At 42.7% G+C, this 18,753-nt stretch overlaps 1 protein-coding gene across 1 annotated transcript in view; it reads right to left on the reverse strand.

The window, feature by feature from the left end:
- Positions 1-18,753, reverse strand: part of PTPRN2 (protein tyrosine phosphatase receptor type N2) — a 636,554-nt gene that overhangs the window by 423,985 nt on the left and 193,816 nt on the right. Inside the window, exon 10 of the mRNA XM_066627523.1 lies at positions 8,300-8,386. Coding sequence (XP_066483620.1) covers positions 8,300-8,386 — 87 coding nt within the window. The remainder of the gene's footprint in view (positions 1-8,299; positions 8,387-18,753) is intronic.

Here is an 18,753-nt window from a genome sequence, read left to right on the forward strand (position 1 = left end):
AATCAAATCCAAAGCTCATCCATCACCAAGGGGAAGGGCAAACAGACAAATATACCAGTAACACTGCCAGCATCATGGAAATCCCAACGCAAGGAGCAAAACCCCATATCTACACAGCCCCAATACTAGTGTATTGAAGAAGTACCACCAGAGTGAATCATGAGGGCAATAATAATAATAATAATAACAGGTATTTATATACCGCCTTTCTTGCTCTTTATTCAAGGCTTTATTCAAGGCGGTTTACATAGGCAGGCTTATTTAAATCCCTTATTAAATAGGGATTTTTACAATTGAAAGAAGGTTCTTTCTTTCAAGAACCACTACATTCAGGTGTTTCATTCCGATCTGGCTTCACATTCTGGCCTCCATCCTCCCACGCTCAGAGCAGATGGAATAGCTCGGCTTCAGCTTGTCAGCTGCTTCAAGGTCGCACGATGCCCGGTGGCCTCGAACTGGCGACCTTGTGAATGTTATCTTCAGGCAGACGGAGGCTCTACCCTCTAGACCAGACCTCCTGCCCCAATGGGGCAATGATAGTCACAGCTGGGATCATGTCCTCCCCCTCCTCTGCGGCCCCTAGGAATGAATACCACAACAAAATAACAAAATAACCACTGCTAACCATGAGAGCCATGGTGTGCCTTGTTCCCTTTCTCCATAGGTCATACTACCAAAGTTCCCATATGTGTGCTCTAAGTGTGGACAACAAGGGGCCCAGGGAGGTGTAACCCCATGCCACATGCCTGTGTCTTTCTTTGGTGGGGTTTAATATTGGAGTCAGTGTACTGTGAAAGGCTATGAAATGTATGGTGGAGGGATGGGTGGAGGGGGTTGCAGAAGGTGATTGTCTGATTTCCTACTATGACCCTCCCATGGCCATCCAAGCTGCCTGGTGGTAGAGCTTCCCCCTTGAGAGAAGGATAGAGTGATGATAGCTACACCATAATTAATACAGTGGTTCTCAAACTGGTGGGTCGCAGCCCACCAGTTCATGTAAAGGTTCCCTTTAAGGGGCGGGGAAGGGGAGAGGCAGGGAAGCAATCCTCCGTATGGAGGGGTGAGGGGGGGTGTTTGTGACTTACTTTATGAAGACAGGGCTGCAGCGGGCTGCAGGAGATGAGGGGAGAACTGTGCAGCCCTCCGCAGCGCTTCCCGAATCTTGGAACGTTCAGAGAAAGCGGGCGCAAAGCACTTCCTTTTTGCAGGAGGTGCTTTGCGACTGCTATTACAGACCTCCTGCAGCCTACTGCAGCCCTGTCTTCATAAAGTAAGTCACAAGCACCCCCCTCACCCCCCCTTAGTGGCGCAATCCTGGGGATCGCATTGCTACCCTAGCCCCTCTCCTGCAAGAACTTACTGAGGGAGTAAAGCTCCCGCAGAGTTTGAGAACCACTGATCTAGTGAGTTGTTAGGGTCACCGGTTGTTCCTGACAGCTTTAAAGTTCTCCTGTAATTCCGTTTATAAAAGCTTTGGTTTGTTCACACTGCACTGACTCTATGAATCAACTTCCCATAATATACTATATAAATTCATTCCTTAGTAAAACAAATTAAAAAGGTGAGCAATGCAATAAATTCAATAGCCCGTGCTGTATCCATTTCCAATTCAGTTACACTTATAAGAATGACAGTATGAGATCCCATTTTGTGATGGACTAGTCTTATTGATTGCCGACATTATCACAATAGAGATTTTAGGAATCACATTAGAAAGCAACTTCAGTATTTGAGCCCAAGTACTCCCCTGAGAACAATAATACTGAGTTTCTGCAAAATCAATTCCTCAGAGTGACAAATAAAACAGCCTATTAATAAATAATTGTGGCTATAATTAACCACCTGAGACAATTAATACTAGCCTTATGTTCCTAATTCACTTATTAACAATACACTAGCTCCCACAGCTTGCACTTTTTTTTAAGACTATGTTCCATGGTTGATGTACATTAAATAAAATGATAACCAATACATTCTCTGGAACCAGGGGCCTAGCGGCTCCTGGGAATGCTATTTCCCAATATAGTTTCCCAAGAGCCATTTAAATTGTGAACAATGTTTCAGAACACTATTGAGAGGATGGATGGAGCTCTGCCCGTGGCCAGAATGCTACCATTGATGCTACCAGTAGCCCAGCAAGAAAAGTAGTTCAAAAGGAAAGGGGAAAGCATTCCAGACAATCAAGAGTAGAGGGTAAACTCTACTGGGAATTCTTCTCTGATTCAAATTTTAATCCAATATTATTATTATTATTATTATCATTATCATTATCATTATCATTATTAGAAGAAGAAGAAGAAGAAGAAGAAGAAGAAGAAGAAGAAGAAGAATTTGGGAGTTTCACTTCTTCAAGATTAGTATCATGAGCCCCCAAAGCTCGTATCCGAGCCCAGGCAGCCTCAGATACTAGCATCTGTAATATCAAACAGGTAACTTCCTGTAACTGTGAAGACCACTGTCCTGGCTAAGTACCTAAGAATGAGACAGAGTACATACATACACTCTCTGTTTAGTTTCTTCATAAACTATCTGTACAGTTGTGCTTTGTTCATTTAAATTAACACTTTTTTCTTCCTAAAAGCTTTCTCAGATTTTCTTTTTCAGATTGGTTTTGGTTAACGTGATGTCCATGGATCTTAACAGTAGCATTCAATATACAGGTTGTCCCTCATTATTCGTTGGGATTCTATTCCAGAACCCCTAGTGGATTAAAAAAATCCATAGATAAAAAAAATAGTGGAAAAATAAATTTAAAAATCCACTCCCAGGTTTCTTGCCCCTCCATTCCTCCTAATGGAATAATGTCATGTCTCAACATCCGCAGGGGTTTGATTATGGGACTCTCTGCTGGTACCATAAATTGTGTTAAATAAAAGCAGTTTAAAAAAATTAAAAAGTGCGCCCCTTTACAACTGTGGTTTTAAAACACCTTTTCTTATGGTTGTAGAGAGGCACTCAGCAATTAGAAATGCAAAGGACCCCCTGCCTGAAGACTGGAATCATCGCTTACATGACTGTCTCTCTACAACAGTAAGAAAAGCAGTTTTTTTCCCCTGTGTGATTTTAAAGAGATGCATTTTTCTCCTACTCCAGAGATCAGCACATTCCTTCTCATTTGCAGTGGCCATTTGTGTTGAGTCAAATCCGTGTATAAAAAATATGTGTATAGCAAGGTTAGACCCGTAGTGCCAAGTTGCACTTGACAGCAAATCTGCCTTCTCGGTTGACAAAAAGTTTAAGGGCACAGACAACTTTTTTTGGCTAACTGTGCAATTTCATTTGTAAAGAAAGGTGCTAAATATGGATAGAAAAGAGATAACTTCCCACAATCGACATCCTCATTTGTGACCCTGGAACAAAAAGAAGACATCCAGAGCTTGGAGACATCTGAGCTCAGAGATTAGCTTTAACCCTGGAAAAGTTGCATCAATCTGTGCTGAACATCACCCTCCAAACCACTATATATTTGTAGCAAAGATTCATCAAAAAGAAGCTGCATCCATATTGGCATCCTTCTGTCTCGGAAGACTATGGTATAATGCTCTGAATGGTGGTTCTGGAACAGAGTGTCCTCTCCAGTGCACGAAGCCTGGGTAAAGTAGATACGGAGGATAGACTGTTTCCCATGCAGCAAATCCCCCCTCTCCACGTCGCTGAAATGGTCCAATGGAAAGGCAGAAGCCAATACATTTGGTTCCAGCGGCGTCGCAGGAGTTGCCAGAATGTGACCGTGTTCAGCCATAAACTGCCTCAGGGACTCTGGCTCCGGATTTTGCCTCGAGGTTGAGTCCTGAAGCCTTTTCCATAACTGGATGTAGCCACAAGGCAGTGGAGGTTTGGGATCAGAGTTTTCCTTCTCTCAGATGAGCTGCCTTCCCAGGCTAACGAGTCCCATCTATCTGGTGGCTGTTTAATCACCTCTTACAACAAGTACAGCCAAACTGAGGGCCTACTCTTATCCCCAGCCCCCAGGGGAAGAAGCTGCATCACTGGTTTTCTAATTTGTATGCTGCTTTAAATAAACTGATCTGCAGCTGTGCTACCAATATTTTCTATCAGTGTTCATCTTTACAACCTACAGTTGCCTTATGTCATAACCTATCATGATGAAGTGGAAATATTAAGTACTGCAACAGTATTTCGGTTTTGGATGAGTGGATTTTATTGAATGGCTGATTGGGTTTTCAGGTGATACCAATATAGCAGAAGGAAGCAAAACACAACCACCATCAGCAAAGGTTTCATGCTTCTAAGACACTACTGCTGACATGCCAGTTCAAGTACATGCGGTTCAGGGGTACAAAAAGAGGCAAGGGTAAGTTACTTTTTATCCTGTTGTCCATCAGGTCAAACTAAGTCATATGTGTCTCATTTCATTTACTTAAATGCAACTGCTGTTGATTTAAACTGGGTATTGTTATGCAAATTATTTTACATTCTTATTTTAGTCATCTTCACCCACGCTTGAAAGCAAACCAACATTCATTGCACCACTGCAAAGCTTCCTACAGTGGACTTTTAGAATGCAGTTGGTTTTTTGAACTAGGAATTTTGACTGAATAATTTTATCAGCAAATAAAAATTAAATGCTATCATATCCAACAGACACACACACAAATCATTTTCCTGGAAATGCAACCAGAATGTACAAGGAGAAAAAAAGCAACATTGACAGCATTGCCATAATTGTTCTTTGGTCACCAAGACATAAATGTTATAATTAGGGATACTGATATAGGGCCCAATCCTATCCAACTTTCCAGGGCTGATGTAGTCACAATGCATCCCTAAGGGAACAAACATTTCCTTACTTTGAGGAGGCCACTGTGACTGCCCCCCCCCACTGCAGGATGTTGCACAGGCCCTGCTGGCACAACTGCATCAGTGCTTGAAAGTTGGATAGGATTGGGCCCACAGTTATTAAACCCCAATATTAGCTTATTTAGTGGAAGGCTGAGCTCCTGAGCATCTTGCTTTACATAAAACACATGAGCATGAACCAATTTTGAAAGTCTTGTTAGGGGGGTTACAGGCAGCCCAATCCTGAGCTGACCTGCGCACGGGGTTGCCATGGCACCAAAAACAGCTGCTGCGGTACTCTGCGCACCCCAGGCAGCCACCATTGGCTCCTCGGGAGAAGGGGACATTCATCCCCTTCCCCCAAGTAAGGGAAGTAGCCCTGCAATGGGGCTACCCAATTCTGAGGCAGCTCTTTAGCTGGCACAGAATCAAATAGTCCCATGTTGGGTCATGTGGCCTGAAACGTGACTCTGGATCCGGCAGAGCTCAGTCACACGCCTCCCCCCCCTCTCCCCCTCCCCCACCACGGGGGAGGAAACCTAGGATGCAGACTCCACCCTCTCTACCACGGGGGAGACTTAGGATGCAGACTGAGTTACAAACTGGATGCACAATGACGGAACTGTATAACCATTTCTGTTTGTGGTCAATGACAGTACAGATTCACCCATCCTAATATCAGCACACTGACTTGCTCATGTGACTTCTAACTCGGTCAAGCATTGTCAGAGGCCTTTTATTAGATAAAATTCATAGGATGTTAATCAAAATGTTGACAGTGGGTGAGAAAGGCAATAGCTGAAATACAAGGAGTGCTGCTGTCCCATGCTCTGTTAGCAGAGTCTAATGAAGCTATTGCGAATTTTCATGTTCTGGAGATTACTTCCATGAGTTCTCCTTTTCTGGCTTGTCCCATAGTATTAAATTGATTTGACCAATATATTCGCTCATACAGAACATGCTTTGCATTCCAGGTTCAACTGGCTTTTCCTGTTAGGAGAGAAAAAGACCCTGTCTGAAACTCTGGAGAGCTACTGTGATGCAGAATAGAATGCAGTTGAAAAATAATGCTATAAAAGTTAGAGCCAGAAAATCCAGAACCAACAAAAGAGAATTAAAACAAGCAGATTTTATATAGTGTACATTGTACTTGGGTTTACATCCACTCAGTTTCTTATAAACAAATTCATTCTCTCAAGGCTGAATACTGAGTAAAAGGATATTGTTATTGCACACACTGGAGTAGGAATCACTGCGCATATACAGTATCATCAAAATATCTCCTGACATAGCCACCCACCTTCATCCCCAGTTGTATTAGTCCAACCATCAATCACCAGAGGCCACAGACACCCATAATTGGATTATAAAATCAAACTTATTGTCATTTTATGTCAGCTTGCATAATTATATCAGCATGCTAATATTCTTTTAATGGACCCTAATGATGTAATACAAAATAATAGAATCTGTTTCACATCTACATAACCATTAACAAAACAGATTAAGCATAACTAGTACTTTCATAAAAAGATCTGAATATAGCCAGAGCTGTCACCTAAAATGGTAGACCCTTGTTCTAAACATTATCTTCCAAACTGTTTAGTCGTCAAATATGCATTGTCTGTTCTATACAACAAATGACAGGTTTGCTAGAAAAACTTCAGAATAATCTGAATTCAACAGTGGACAACATATTACAAGCATCAAGTCCAAGAAAATCTTGAGAATCCCAAACTGAACAAAAACCAGTATACTGGTTGCTGACAACCAGATGTGAAATGATCAACTTGTTGCGTGGGTTGCTTCAAAATTACTTTATTGCAAAATTTGGGGTGCCAGCAATAGAAATAGCTAGCCCACAGTCTTCACTCCAACCTCTATGTTAACTATTTGCAACCTCAGTACTCTGCAGCAGATATCTTCTTTTCCCTCTGCTTCTGCTATCTTCAGTGCTGTCTCTCCAAAGATGACCACCCCAGTGTCTCAAATGTAACTCAGGCAAAACCTGAGTTTCAAGTTTTTCCCTGATTGGCACTGCCTTCCGCCTGTTCTTGACAATTCTATTGACCATATTATATATCTATATTTTGTGTTAATTAATCTCAAATGTACAGTATTTAGACTCCAATACTAGATTTATTTACCTGGGTGTAAGTTCCATTGAATTCAAAAAGACTTACTTCTGAGCACATGTAGGATTGCATGATTAGACTTTGCTTCTCTGCTGCAAGCTTTTACAATATGATGACACTGATATGTAAATGAGTAGTGCTTTTCTGGATCAGAATTTCTACCTAGTCCAACACATTAGCTACAATGCTAGCCTGACCAATTCAACCTGGCTCACAAACAGGAGGTGCTGGCTCTGATAATCAAAGCAGCATGCTGCCTTCAAAGGTGGAATATCATATTTAGCTAACATAAATAATCGCTGTTAATAGACCTATCCTCTGAATTTGCCTTAAGCTTTTATAAAGTTATTGGCCATCACATCTTGTAGTCGTGTATTCCATGAATTTTTATTTATGCATTGCATGAAGAAACACAATCTTTTGCAGGTTCTGAACCTACTGGCAATCAATTTCATCAGGTTATCCCATAGAGCTGCGGTTTTCAAACTCTCCAGGAGTTTGAAACCTGCAGTAAGTCTTGGCGGGGGCGGGGGGGAGGCAGCAGGGGCAGGGGGAAGGCAGCAACGCGATCCCCAGGATCGCATCACTCAGGGGGCTGCAGGGACTGGGGTGCACCCTCCAGTCCCTGCAGCAGCCGTCCTTGTGTGCAGGGAGCCCTGCACGAGCACCTGCAGGGTGCCCCATGTCAGGGAAAGGGAGAGTGGAGCGATCTGCTCTGCCTCCGCAAAAGCGGAAGCGGAGCGCTATCGCCCCACTCTCCCTTTCCCTGAACTGGGGCGCCCTGCAGGCGCTTGCGCAGGGCTCCCCACACACAGGGACGGCCACTGCAGGAACTGGAGGGTGCACCCCAGTCCCTGCAGCCCTGTCAGAAGGGAAAGCGGAGCGATCATGCTCCGCTTCCAGTTTTGCGGAGTGGAGCACGATCACTCCATTTTCACTTTTCCTGACCTGGGGAGCCCTGCCGAAGGTTGCGCAGGGCTCCCCGCACCCCCGGGAGGCTGCAGGATGCTTGGGCAAGTGCACCCAAGCCCCTGCAGCCCCCCTGTGGATTGCGCCGCTGCCTTCCCCCTATCTTCTGGCTGCCCCCACCCCTTAAGGGGGTAGAGGCCAGGACCCACAGGCTAGGACGTCGCAACGCTCTAGTTTGAATACCACTGCCATAGAGGGAGATCTTCCTCTGTAACGAAAACAGGAAGAAAACAAATCTCCCTTCACACCAGTTACAACTTCACAAAACAATTCAGAACAATTACGTTATTGTGGTGTGATTTTTGCCTCTCCCACCATAGGATGGATTATAGTGCTGAAGGAAACAAGAAATTAAGGGGAGAGTGATAGAACAGGGTTGAACTCTGTGTACGTACTTGATATCAGCAAAGGCAGTCATCTGTAGCTTCTGAAGGCCTGCAACTTCCTTTATCAGCTCCAAACCCTTTTCCTCACTCAGAGGGCTGTTGAAAGGAAGCAAGAAAACACAGCATCAGGAAAATGGAACTCATCAATACTTGAAAGGCTAAAAGTCCCAAAAGAGTTATCACCTTGGCCTGTTAGGTAGTTTTAAAGCCAACGCTTACTGTATTCCTGTCACACAGCGATTGTGATATCAAGGGAAATGGGATCAGGTGCTTCCTCAGGCATGATGAATCACCTGAATTTTCCAGCAATAAGACAAACAATAAGGTGTAAATGGAATTGTTAGGAAGTGTAATGGGCCCAATGATGCAGGGACCAGTTCATCTTGGTCCTCAATAAAAAATGTAATACAGTTGAAAAAAGAAAGAAAAAAGGTGGGAGGAGGAAGACAGCAAGATGTTGAAAACAAACAATGAAAGGCAAATTGCAGGACTCTATCAAATGGACATGGGAAAACACTTTTTAAAAATTCATTAGCTTCTGAAATGAATTCTTGACAGTGAAAGGAGACAAAAACATTATACATTGAAGAGTAAACAATGACACTGACTACACTTTCCTGGAGGGGATGATCAGAGGAATGAAAGTTAATTTGCCTATATATATGGTGCTTAAGTAATGTGTCTTCAATCCTTCTAATATTCCTAAATACCACGTTTACTTAATTTTATTTTTAATTGGACAATGAGATTTCAATTAAGGATAATAAACACAATCAACATTTAAGAAACATGTTTAAGCTGCAAGCCAACATTTGCACATGTAAAGTTCCAGGCTATCAGTTTGATTCTTTTGCAACCAAAAAGATACACTCTATTATAGCAAATGTCTGAAATTTCATAAACAACAAGAGGCACAGACTTTTGATTATCTTTAAAATCAGAGATAACACCAGTGAATAATGGCAGTACCCTAAATGAACATGCTAGCATTTTTCAGGGTGTGTTCAACACCATTTGCCTAGGATGGTTAACATTCACACGTGAATGTCAACATTCACCAGATTTTGGATGTTCAAAATTTCGGACATTCGAACACACACGATATATCTACCTCATATTTAGATTTTCACACACACACACACACACACACACTTTACTAAATGTATATTGAAAGACCATTTGCAATGATGGTAGTTAAGAAGAACCCAGACCTCAAAATTAAGTTCAAAGAAAGTCACATTTTTCAATTTGGATCACAGGGTGCTTCAAAAAATTAGCATGAAGCAGTCCACAGGAAATTAAAACATTATAACCTCTCTGTCCACATATGGCATCAGTCATCAGATCTAACTATGACAAAATTTAGCACAGTGGTGTCAAGTATTATTTCAGAATTTCATATCAAACACGAACAGTAAGTGATTCTAAAAAGAACAACACCCTCTTATTTATTGCAGAAGTAATTAACCCCTAAGGATGGGTGGGGCTAAATTAAACAAAAATAACACTCACCTGACACTTATAGGCTCTTTTTTAAACTAACTGATGTATTTATACATTGCTTGTAAAGGAAAAGCTCCTAAACCAGTTTACATAGGTAATAAAGAAACAAGACAGTTTCCTGTCTCATAGGGCAACACAATCTGAAAAAGTGCAATTAACTATTAATTAAAATATCTGCAACATGAACCTCTCCCACACTGTCTCCAACTGATTGTCATCCTTAGCGACATACATGCTCCAACACCAGTGTGAGGTACATACTGCATACCAGGCTGAAAAGCATTGTTCATAATATTTAGTTTAAAATGTGTTAAAATAAATGTATACTGTGACCTGAGGGGTATGTCTATTTATATAAACAAGATCTTTCATTTGAATCCCAGTTAGGAGAGTAACACTCTTAGTTCCTTTCAAATTTCATACAGCCCCTACCCTGAAATACGCAAGGGACACTGTCATATATGCAGAAATGGCACACCCCCCGCAGGGCAGTGTGTAAATGTATGACTTTTCTAGATGTGTAATACAGAGATGTTCTGGTGTTTGAAAAAAGAAATTTGAGTATTTCCGCAGGGGGAAAAATGATGTACCTGGGTTATTCATTAAAAAGCCACCCTTGAATTTCAAGGCTTGGCAGTGGGTAGAACTCTGATTCTTCACAAGTCACCATGAAAGCAGGCTGTCACAGTGACTCAGGGGCTTGTGTGTTAATTAGATCCTTCTCTCCTGAGGACAGTTGGTTCAAATGTGTGGGAGATGATAGGTGTCAGAAATTGGAGAGGGCTTTTTTTTTCTAGCACTGCAATATTATTTCTACCCAGAGGTGCAGGGGAAGTCATTCAATATGATGGTGGCATTTCCTTGCTATCATTTGTACACATAAAACTCATAACTATCATAATTCTGCAGGCTACTAAATCAAATGTCAAAATGAGTTGCAAAAGCAATGTTAGTGAAGCTTGATCAGAGCATTTTGGTGCTAATATCTAAGAGGGTTACAAACACCCTCAGGAAGACAAGAGGGAGGGAGGAAAACAAGCACTGTTTCACTTGCCTGAATATTTTGCTCTCTCAGGAAAGTTTAAATTGCTCTTATAAAATCCAGGTAAGTGCAAATTAGCATGCACAAAAATACATACTCTTTCCACAAAAAATCTCAAATGAGGAAGACATCTACTACAGTCTTCAAATGCTGCAGAGCAAACCATCAGAAATTACTCTTACTTTTACAAACCAAACAAAAGCAAAACCTTCATTATCTTCTTCAACACCAGCATTGAGCATATGCCACCAAGCATGGTGGTTGTGCAACCATTACTCATTTCTGCTACCATACATCCCTTGAAATGAATTCAGCATCAACAGATTGTTCACAAATTTGCTGATCATGTCAAATTTTTACTTTATATTTCAGAGGGAAGTAGGGAAGAATATTGTAAATGGTATTTTTCCCCCAAAGAAACATGATTAACAGCCCAATCCTATCCCTCCATGTTATAGCATGCAGTCACACCAATGAAGCATGTGTGACATGCTATGGGGGAAGGCGGTGATTGGAGAGCCAGCTGGAAGAAACAGGATATAATTGGAGCAAAAACAGACATTAGGTCTATAAGAAATGAAGATTAATTAAATAATTGTTTTTTTAATCAAAGGTTTGTACAATATAATAAATATCAGCTCTCCAAATTGGTTAGTTAGCATCAATAAAAACTATGCTGCTTCTGTGTATAATTTTCTTTTCCAGACTTCATCAACTGAAGTGACTGATGAGCAGTTTGAAGCACACAACAATTTTTTTTAGTTAAAAAAAAATAAACCTGGGTACAAGATAAAAAGCGAAGAGGAAGACCTGTCACAAAGCCATAAAATGTCAACCACTACCAGCATGCTAGTTCCAGCAGCAACGTTCTATTCACTGCCTTTAATCCTTAACTGGCACTTGGGGAGCAAGTTGTCCTCTCAACCAATACACCACTGTAGGTGCCACTGGGATCCATGTGTCATTCATGACATGCTTCCACGCCACCAAAAATGGTCCCAAGCCCAGCTGCAAAAGGAGGGAGGGTGGTCACCCTTCCACAGTGACCAGAGCTGAGAAACCACAGAAACCAAGCAAGAAACTGCATTCTATAGCTGTCATTAGCCAGAATATATACTGGTTTGGATGTAATACTGTCCAGCACAAGGAGAGAGGCACTTCTACTTATGCCATTCCTTTCTGAAGGCATCTTAACTCTAAAGAGAGGCTTTTGCCCTCTCAAGAGAGGAAGGGGCAGGAAAACTCCACTGTGCAGCAGCCCAATCCTGAGCTGACTGGAGCACAGGGCTGCTTTGGCAGAGAAAACAGCTGCTGTGGCATCCAGAGCACCCTGGGCAGCTGCCGCCGCCTCCTTGGGAGAAGGAGACGTTCGTCCCCTTCTCCTGAGTAAAGGAAATAGTCCCACAATGGGGTTACTAGATTCTACAGCAGCTCTGGAGCTGCCGCAGAACAGGAGAGCTCTGTGCCAGGCTGCGCAGCCTGACATGGAACTCAGGATCTGGTGGAGCTAAGCTCCGCTGGTCCCGCTCTTCTCTCAACCTGCTCCCACCCTGGCATGCCTCTTCCCTGCACTCTCCCTGCCCTTCCCCACCTCCCCCCATTCTGGAATGCCTCCTCCCCACCTCCCCCAACCTACCTCTCCACCACCCAGCGGTTCAGGCAATGAACCATGCTGGTAGAGCACCAGCTTTCTACTGGCTGCTGCTGGGCTAGCTCCAGCACTGAGAGCTCACAAACATGCTTTATGGCACATTTGCAACAGTGTTCTGGCGGTGAGCCAGCACACACTGTTAAGGATTGGGATCTCAATCAGGTGATTTTGGATTCAAGTCATTAACTGGTTTTTAAATGTACTATTATCACAGCACCAAGCTTGTGCTTTGTTTTGTTTTAAGGCAGGAAGAAGAGATGGGTAATAAGAGGGAAAGAAAAACAATGCACACATATTGATTTTATGATGTTGTAGGAACTTTACCACTTACTATATATATAAAATCACATATCAGTGTTTACCATGTTCAGTAAGACACTCTAAAGTCATCATTCATATTCTTAAAATACATCTTTGTTATTACCCAGGGATCATTATGGTGCAACTTTGTGTTTCACTGCAGTCATGGTTCTTGAACTTTTCTGGCCCGCGGCTCCCCTGATCCTTGTGGCCATTGGCCATGGCTCCCCATTACAACACCTCACCTCAGTTACCCCCAATATGGGGATGAGGGTGTTATAATTATACACTAGAAACAAAAAAACAGCTGCCAGTATTCTTGAGGCTGCAATTCTAACCACACTTACCTGAGAGTAAGCCCCATTGAACAAAATAGGGCATACTTCTGAGTAGACCTGGTTAGGATTGTGTCCTGAGTTTGTTAGCAGCACACCTGGAGAGTTTTGGAAAGGGATGTTTTTTCTTTCTTGAAATTTGCAGGGGGAGGGAAAGACTTTGTTTTGTGTGTATCTACTACTTGCAAACTGATGTGAAACTGAGACCCAGAGACTGTTTGGTTGCAATCCTAACCTCACTTTCCTGAGAGTAAGTCCCATTGAACACAACAGGACTTACTTCTGAGTAGACCTAGCTAAGATTGTGCCTTTTGTCTTATAATAGCAGCCAACATGGGAAGTACCCCGCCCCCCAAAAAGGAGGCAGGAGGCAAAAGGAGGGTGGCTGAAAAGAAATGGGTATTTTTATTTTTCAATCAAATTTTAATTGACAAAGCTCGACTGAACAAGAGCGGCTTTTTTTTCTTTTTTGAAGGGGGAGGAAAAAGAGAAAATTGAAGATCCTTGGTTAAGCTGACAGACCCCAAGCCTATGTAGGTCTACTCAGCAGTAAGTCCCATTTAGGTCAATGGGGCTTACTCCCAGGAAAGTGTGGATAGGATTGCAGCCACACAGAGCAAGATTACAACTCAACCCCCAAAGTAGATGAGGGCATGCTCACACACATACATCCCAACATGTAGGTGCCACCCCTATTCCCCCCAGGCAAGACGGAGGAATGCAGGCTAGGGCATTTGGACACACACACAAACACCCCCACTAAGAGCAGGCTGGGCTCCCTCCTTCCCAAATGGAGGAAAGCGCTGGGTTTCCTGTACTTACTGGTGGAGCTCTCTGTAGGTCAGGCTTCCCTTCCAGTTTGAAGCCTGCCAGGAGCACACCCTGTGCTGATGAGATGCAGCACCTCCACAGCTGCCCAGCCAGCCTTCTCTCGGTTTGGCGGGGAGGCTCCACCACTTTCCCCCACCATGTTTCAAACACCCTCCCCACCTGTTGAGCTGAGCTGAACAGCTATGGCCACCTCTCTCCCCAAGATGCCTCATGACGCCCCTGGGAGCTAGCCACGCCTCCCAAGGGACACACATATTGGATACCTCAGCATTACAGAAACACCACTCTATTATCCTCTAAAAGAGAACTCTGGAGACCCTCTCTTCCTGGCCGGATGCGGCGCTCAGACTTTTCCCTCCCCCACGTGAAGAGTGCTTACCATTCTGCAGGGTTGCGGTCCTTCCCATTGCCAATCTTCTCCAAACCAAGCTCTGGCCCGCTGCTTCTGGGCTCCTTTACCCCAGCAGCCTCTGTGCCCAGATTTCTGGGCAGACACGGCAGGCTGGAGCTCAATTTTGGGAGTCTGGCAGTGGGGCTCCCCGGCAGAACAGTAAACACCAGTCATGCCAGGACCATTCCCATTGCACAGAGGTCTCCTGTTTGGAGACCGTTGCTCTAATACATTATCTCTGTCATCAATAGTCAAAACGTATTTCCAATAGTAAGGCTGAAGACCTGCAAATAATGTATGGTGTACCAACAACTGCATATTTGGAAGCTTTTATCTCCATAATTTTTAAAAAATATATTTCACTTAAACGTAAAGATGGCAAAGCAAACCAGAAATATGTTCTGGTATGGACAGGAATGTACAGGATGTGGGAAACAGCAAAATGGGACCAGTCTTTACCATATTTCCAAGTGAACATGGTTAGAATCAGGCTTTCAGAGAGCGCTCATGTCAAATTATTCTGAAACAAAATATTTGAATGGTCTGTTTTCTATTCATAGTATATACGACACAATTTTATTTTATGCAGCTGCATAGAAATGGATTGAAAACAGGTATTGTCTGTCAGAGGGAAGCATTTTGATTATCTGACTGGAATGCATATACCTAACACAGCCCAAACAAATTCAACCAGTTCCTTCATAACTCACTTGCATCTTCTAACTGACAGAATTTCAGCCCAATCCCATTAGGGCTGGAAACGCCACCAGAATGTATGCAGCCTGTCAGCGCAGGCTGTCAGGACAACCTAACTGTCCAAGTACCTTCTTTACTTTCTTGTTTCAGACAGCAGACGCGCACTCACCATATCTGACACTGCTTTTGAAACTCTCCTAAATTTCTGGAGAGGTATGTCCTATGGAATGGGAAATAGGTCCTTTGATTCTTCAAAGATAAACTCTCCTTGGGCATACAGAACTAATCATATGGTGCTTTGAATCCAAACCAATATATTTGTAAAACACAGACAAGTGCATCCAGCAAGAATTAAAATGTATTAAACCAATGGGAAGGAAGTGTTAAATATCACTGGGTATAGCTAAGTATTAAATTATATTTACAAATCTACCTGATGTTAAATTCCTTCACCCCCCAAGGGCAAAACACGAAACTAAAATGGTTGTCTTATGGGAGATGCCAGTGCATGCATGATAGATTTTACTGCCCAGCACTCAGATTCTAAATAAATCTTACTGAATTATGACAAAAGGGGAAAAGATTAAGTGAGTATAAAACAATGACGACAGCAGCATTTTTCTGCATTTCCCAAACACACTTGTCAAAACCGTCCAATGAATTCATCCATTTGGTAAAAGAAACTCTCATCCAGTTACACAGATGGCTTGGCTCTGAGCATATGCCAGGACTGTCATTGGTCCAACAAGAGCAACTCACAATTCTGAGGAGAGATTCACAGACTAACAAGCAAGGATTCTCATTTGTTTTTCCCACAATTGCCAAGAGACTTTCCAAAAGCTACTTCCAGAGCCATAAAAAGCATCTTAACAAATTCTGAGTTGTCTTTTTCAAACCGTACACAGATAATCTAATCCAGGGGTGTCAAACATAAGGCCCGTGGGCCAGATGCAGCCCCTGGGAGCATTTACCTGGCCACCAATACAATTGGGCTTCCCAGCTTGATAATTAGGCTCTCTCATACCTTGAAAATATAAACAAGATATGAACATTTTCTCTTCTGTCATTTGCAGCTAATGAGTTTCTACATGAGAACAAAGTAGTAATTTCTGGCCATCATCTGCTTAATGATGTCACTTTCAGGCCATCATCTGCTTAATGATGTCACTTTCAGGCCTCAGCAGACACTATGAATGCTAACTTCAGCCCTAGGTGTGAAACGAGTTTGATATCCCTGATCTAATCCAAAACATGGAAATAGAAACTGAGCTTACTTGACTTTACATGAATTTTGTCATACATGCTTGCACCTATAAACTCAGAAAGCAGCTGGGTTACAGTATTTCCATGTGTTGGAATAATATGCCAACTCATCAGGGCCGGCCTAGTTATGAGGCTAGGTCAAACAGCTGCTTTGAGTAGCAGGTTGGGGAAAACAGCAAACTGGTGGGAAAGTCCTGCAGCCTGTTCCTTCCCCTACCTGCCACTCACACAATCACTTCAGCCTACACTCCAATTCTCAGCGAGCAAGAAGAGAATTGGAGAAAAGGCAACTCACCTCATTGCCCAAGGCTGCTGCTGTGAGCCACCAATCATCATGAATGATGGAGAAAGCAGGAGGTTGCTGCTATTTCTAATCCTATTTCATCCACTCTGCTTTCTGCTGCTGCCACCTCGAGTGTTCCCAGAAAGCTCTAATCTGCCTATTTCAAGAAGAAATTTCAATACACCCAATTCAGCAATAAAGAGCTGAACTGGGAATTAGAGATGCACTCATGTAGATGTATACATTCACAAGAAGTTTTTGTATCAGCCACTACCTACAGAATTCAGGTATGGGCTGCATGAACTGAACCTATCACAGGTCAGTTATATGGAAACAAATTCAGCATAAACTCATTTTAAATACCCAGTAACCAAACATGTGAGAGGATTCCCACTTGGGCTGTATACAACTTCATGCCTTGAGGTCCAGCAAAATCCTCTTATGTTTAAAGTTAATATTTACAAGACTAATTGCATGCAGCAGTTCACCTTTAATCAGGATTTGAATTTGGTAACCATGTTGTGCCAGGAATAGGTCTCCTAGAGTTTTACTGCGTGAAAGCTCAAACCAGCCTATTGTAATGATTTTAAGAACACTTTAGCTGTGCCTGGCTCCAAGCCATTTGCTCCAGCCTTATTTCCTCTAAGGCTTTATTAGCTACTGAACATTCATAAGCTTACTTCTGTTTTGACAAGACAGCAAATCTCTACTTGCCACATTTTATGCTCATACCTTTCTTCTCCACCTTCCACACCACAAATAGGTGTGAAATTTAAACCTTTTAGCTCAGACAAATTCAAGTCCAGACCAATTTATAAAGCAGATGACACTTGGAAAAAATCAATTCCAGTGGTCAGACTATGAAGGTCAATGGAGATTACGTATCATGGAAAAGGTAACAGAAATGTAGAAGTGAAGAAGGGATCAGCTCTCCAGAGCTATTATGGAAATGTGACACCAAAGCAGGCTATACTGGGGGTTCTCACTTCAAACACATGCTGGCTCCACCTACGACACTGACATGGTTAAAGAAATAAAAGACGTAATAACAGGGTACTTTATTAATGGAGTTTTCCATTGCATTTATTTCTGTACTGAATGATATACTCTAGTGTTTTCCATTTTTGTTACACAGCAAGAGCCAACCCACAGGATTGCCCTGATCAAGCCATCCACTTTTTGTTCTCCTTGGCAAATCCCTGCTTTTTAGGCAAAGAATCAGACTTTCTTACCATAAATTCCTGTCCTGGGAGGAGAAAGCGGAGCATTACTGATCCTTTAGGTTTGTATCTCCCACATAGGTCAGCTAGCTGATTACCTTCATCTCTTTGGAGGAGCATCTGACACACAGCCCAGGCTGGAAAAGCTGGGAAAATAGCCACTACAACTCTTCCATTATGGCCTAATCCTACTCAACCTTCAAGTACATTTGCAGTCGCAATGCAGCCATAAGGTAAGGGAACAAACATTTCCTTCCCTTGGGGAGGCATCCATGACGGTGCTCCCACCATAGGACGTAGAGCACACCCGCATCAGTACTGGAAAGCTGAATAGGACTGGGCCTTAAGGAACTTAGCTGCACAGGGTTAACATCTTTGGCATAAAAGGAATAAACAAACGATCCAAAGAACCCAGCATGAAACATATAACTTGGGCAACTTCTCTCATCAAAGATCCCCAATTCCTGTTGTGAAAAGCAGAAAATCCCTCCAGAAACAATGATGTAGCTGAGGCATTGGCACCTGGGGGCCCAAAAATTTTTTTATACCCACCATAGACAAATGTGGAAGGAATTACTTCTGGGTTATGGTGTGATTGGAGCAGTTGCACACCACTCTGAGCAGCTGATGCAGGGGATGCACAGGTTACCCAACAAATCAGCAACCAACAAAAAACCAGTGGCCAATTTGATGACACTCACACATCTGAACAGGAGTTTTAGCATCAGCTGTGATGATGATGATGATTTCAAACGACATGAAACACAGTTGTTAACTGGTGTTGAGTAACTGATACAAGTCTCAGCCTAAGCATCAACTAGGTATTGGTGCAGTATGATTTTCCAAAACGCGCTATTTTCTTACAGATCTGATGGTGTTATTTCAGTAAGCTGCAGTTGTTTAAAGTAACTCACAAAACTTCTGAGATTGTTCCAAGTGCCCTGATGA

This window comes from Tiliqua scincoides, chromosome 5 (assembly GCF_035046505.1).
Source record: "Tiliqua scincoides isolate rTilSci1 chromosome 5, rTilSci1.hap2, whole genome shotgun sequence".
Lineage (NCBI taxonomy): Eukaryota > Metazoa > Chordata > Lepidosauria > Squamata > Scincidae > Tiliqua > Tiliqua scincoides.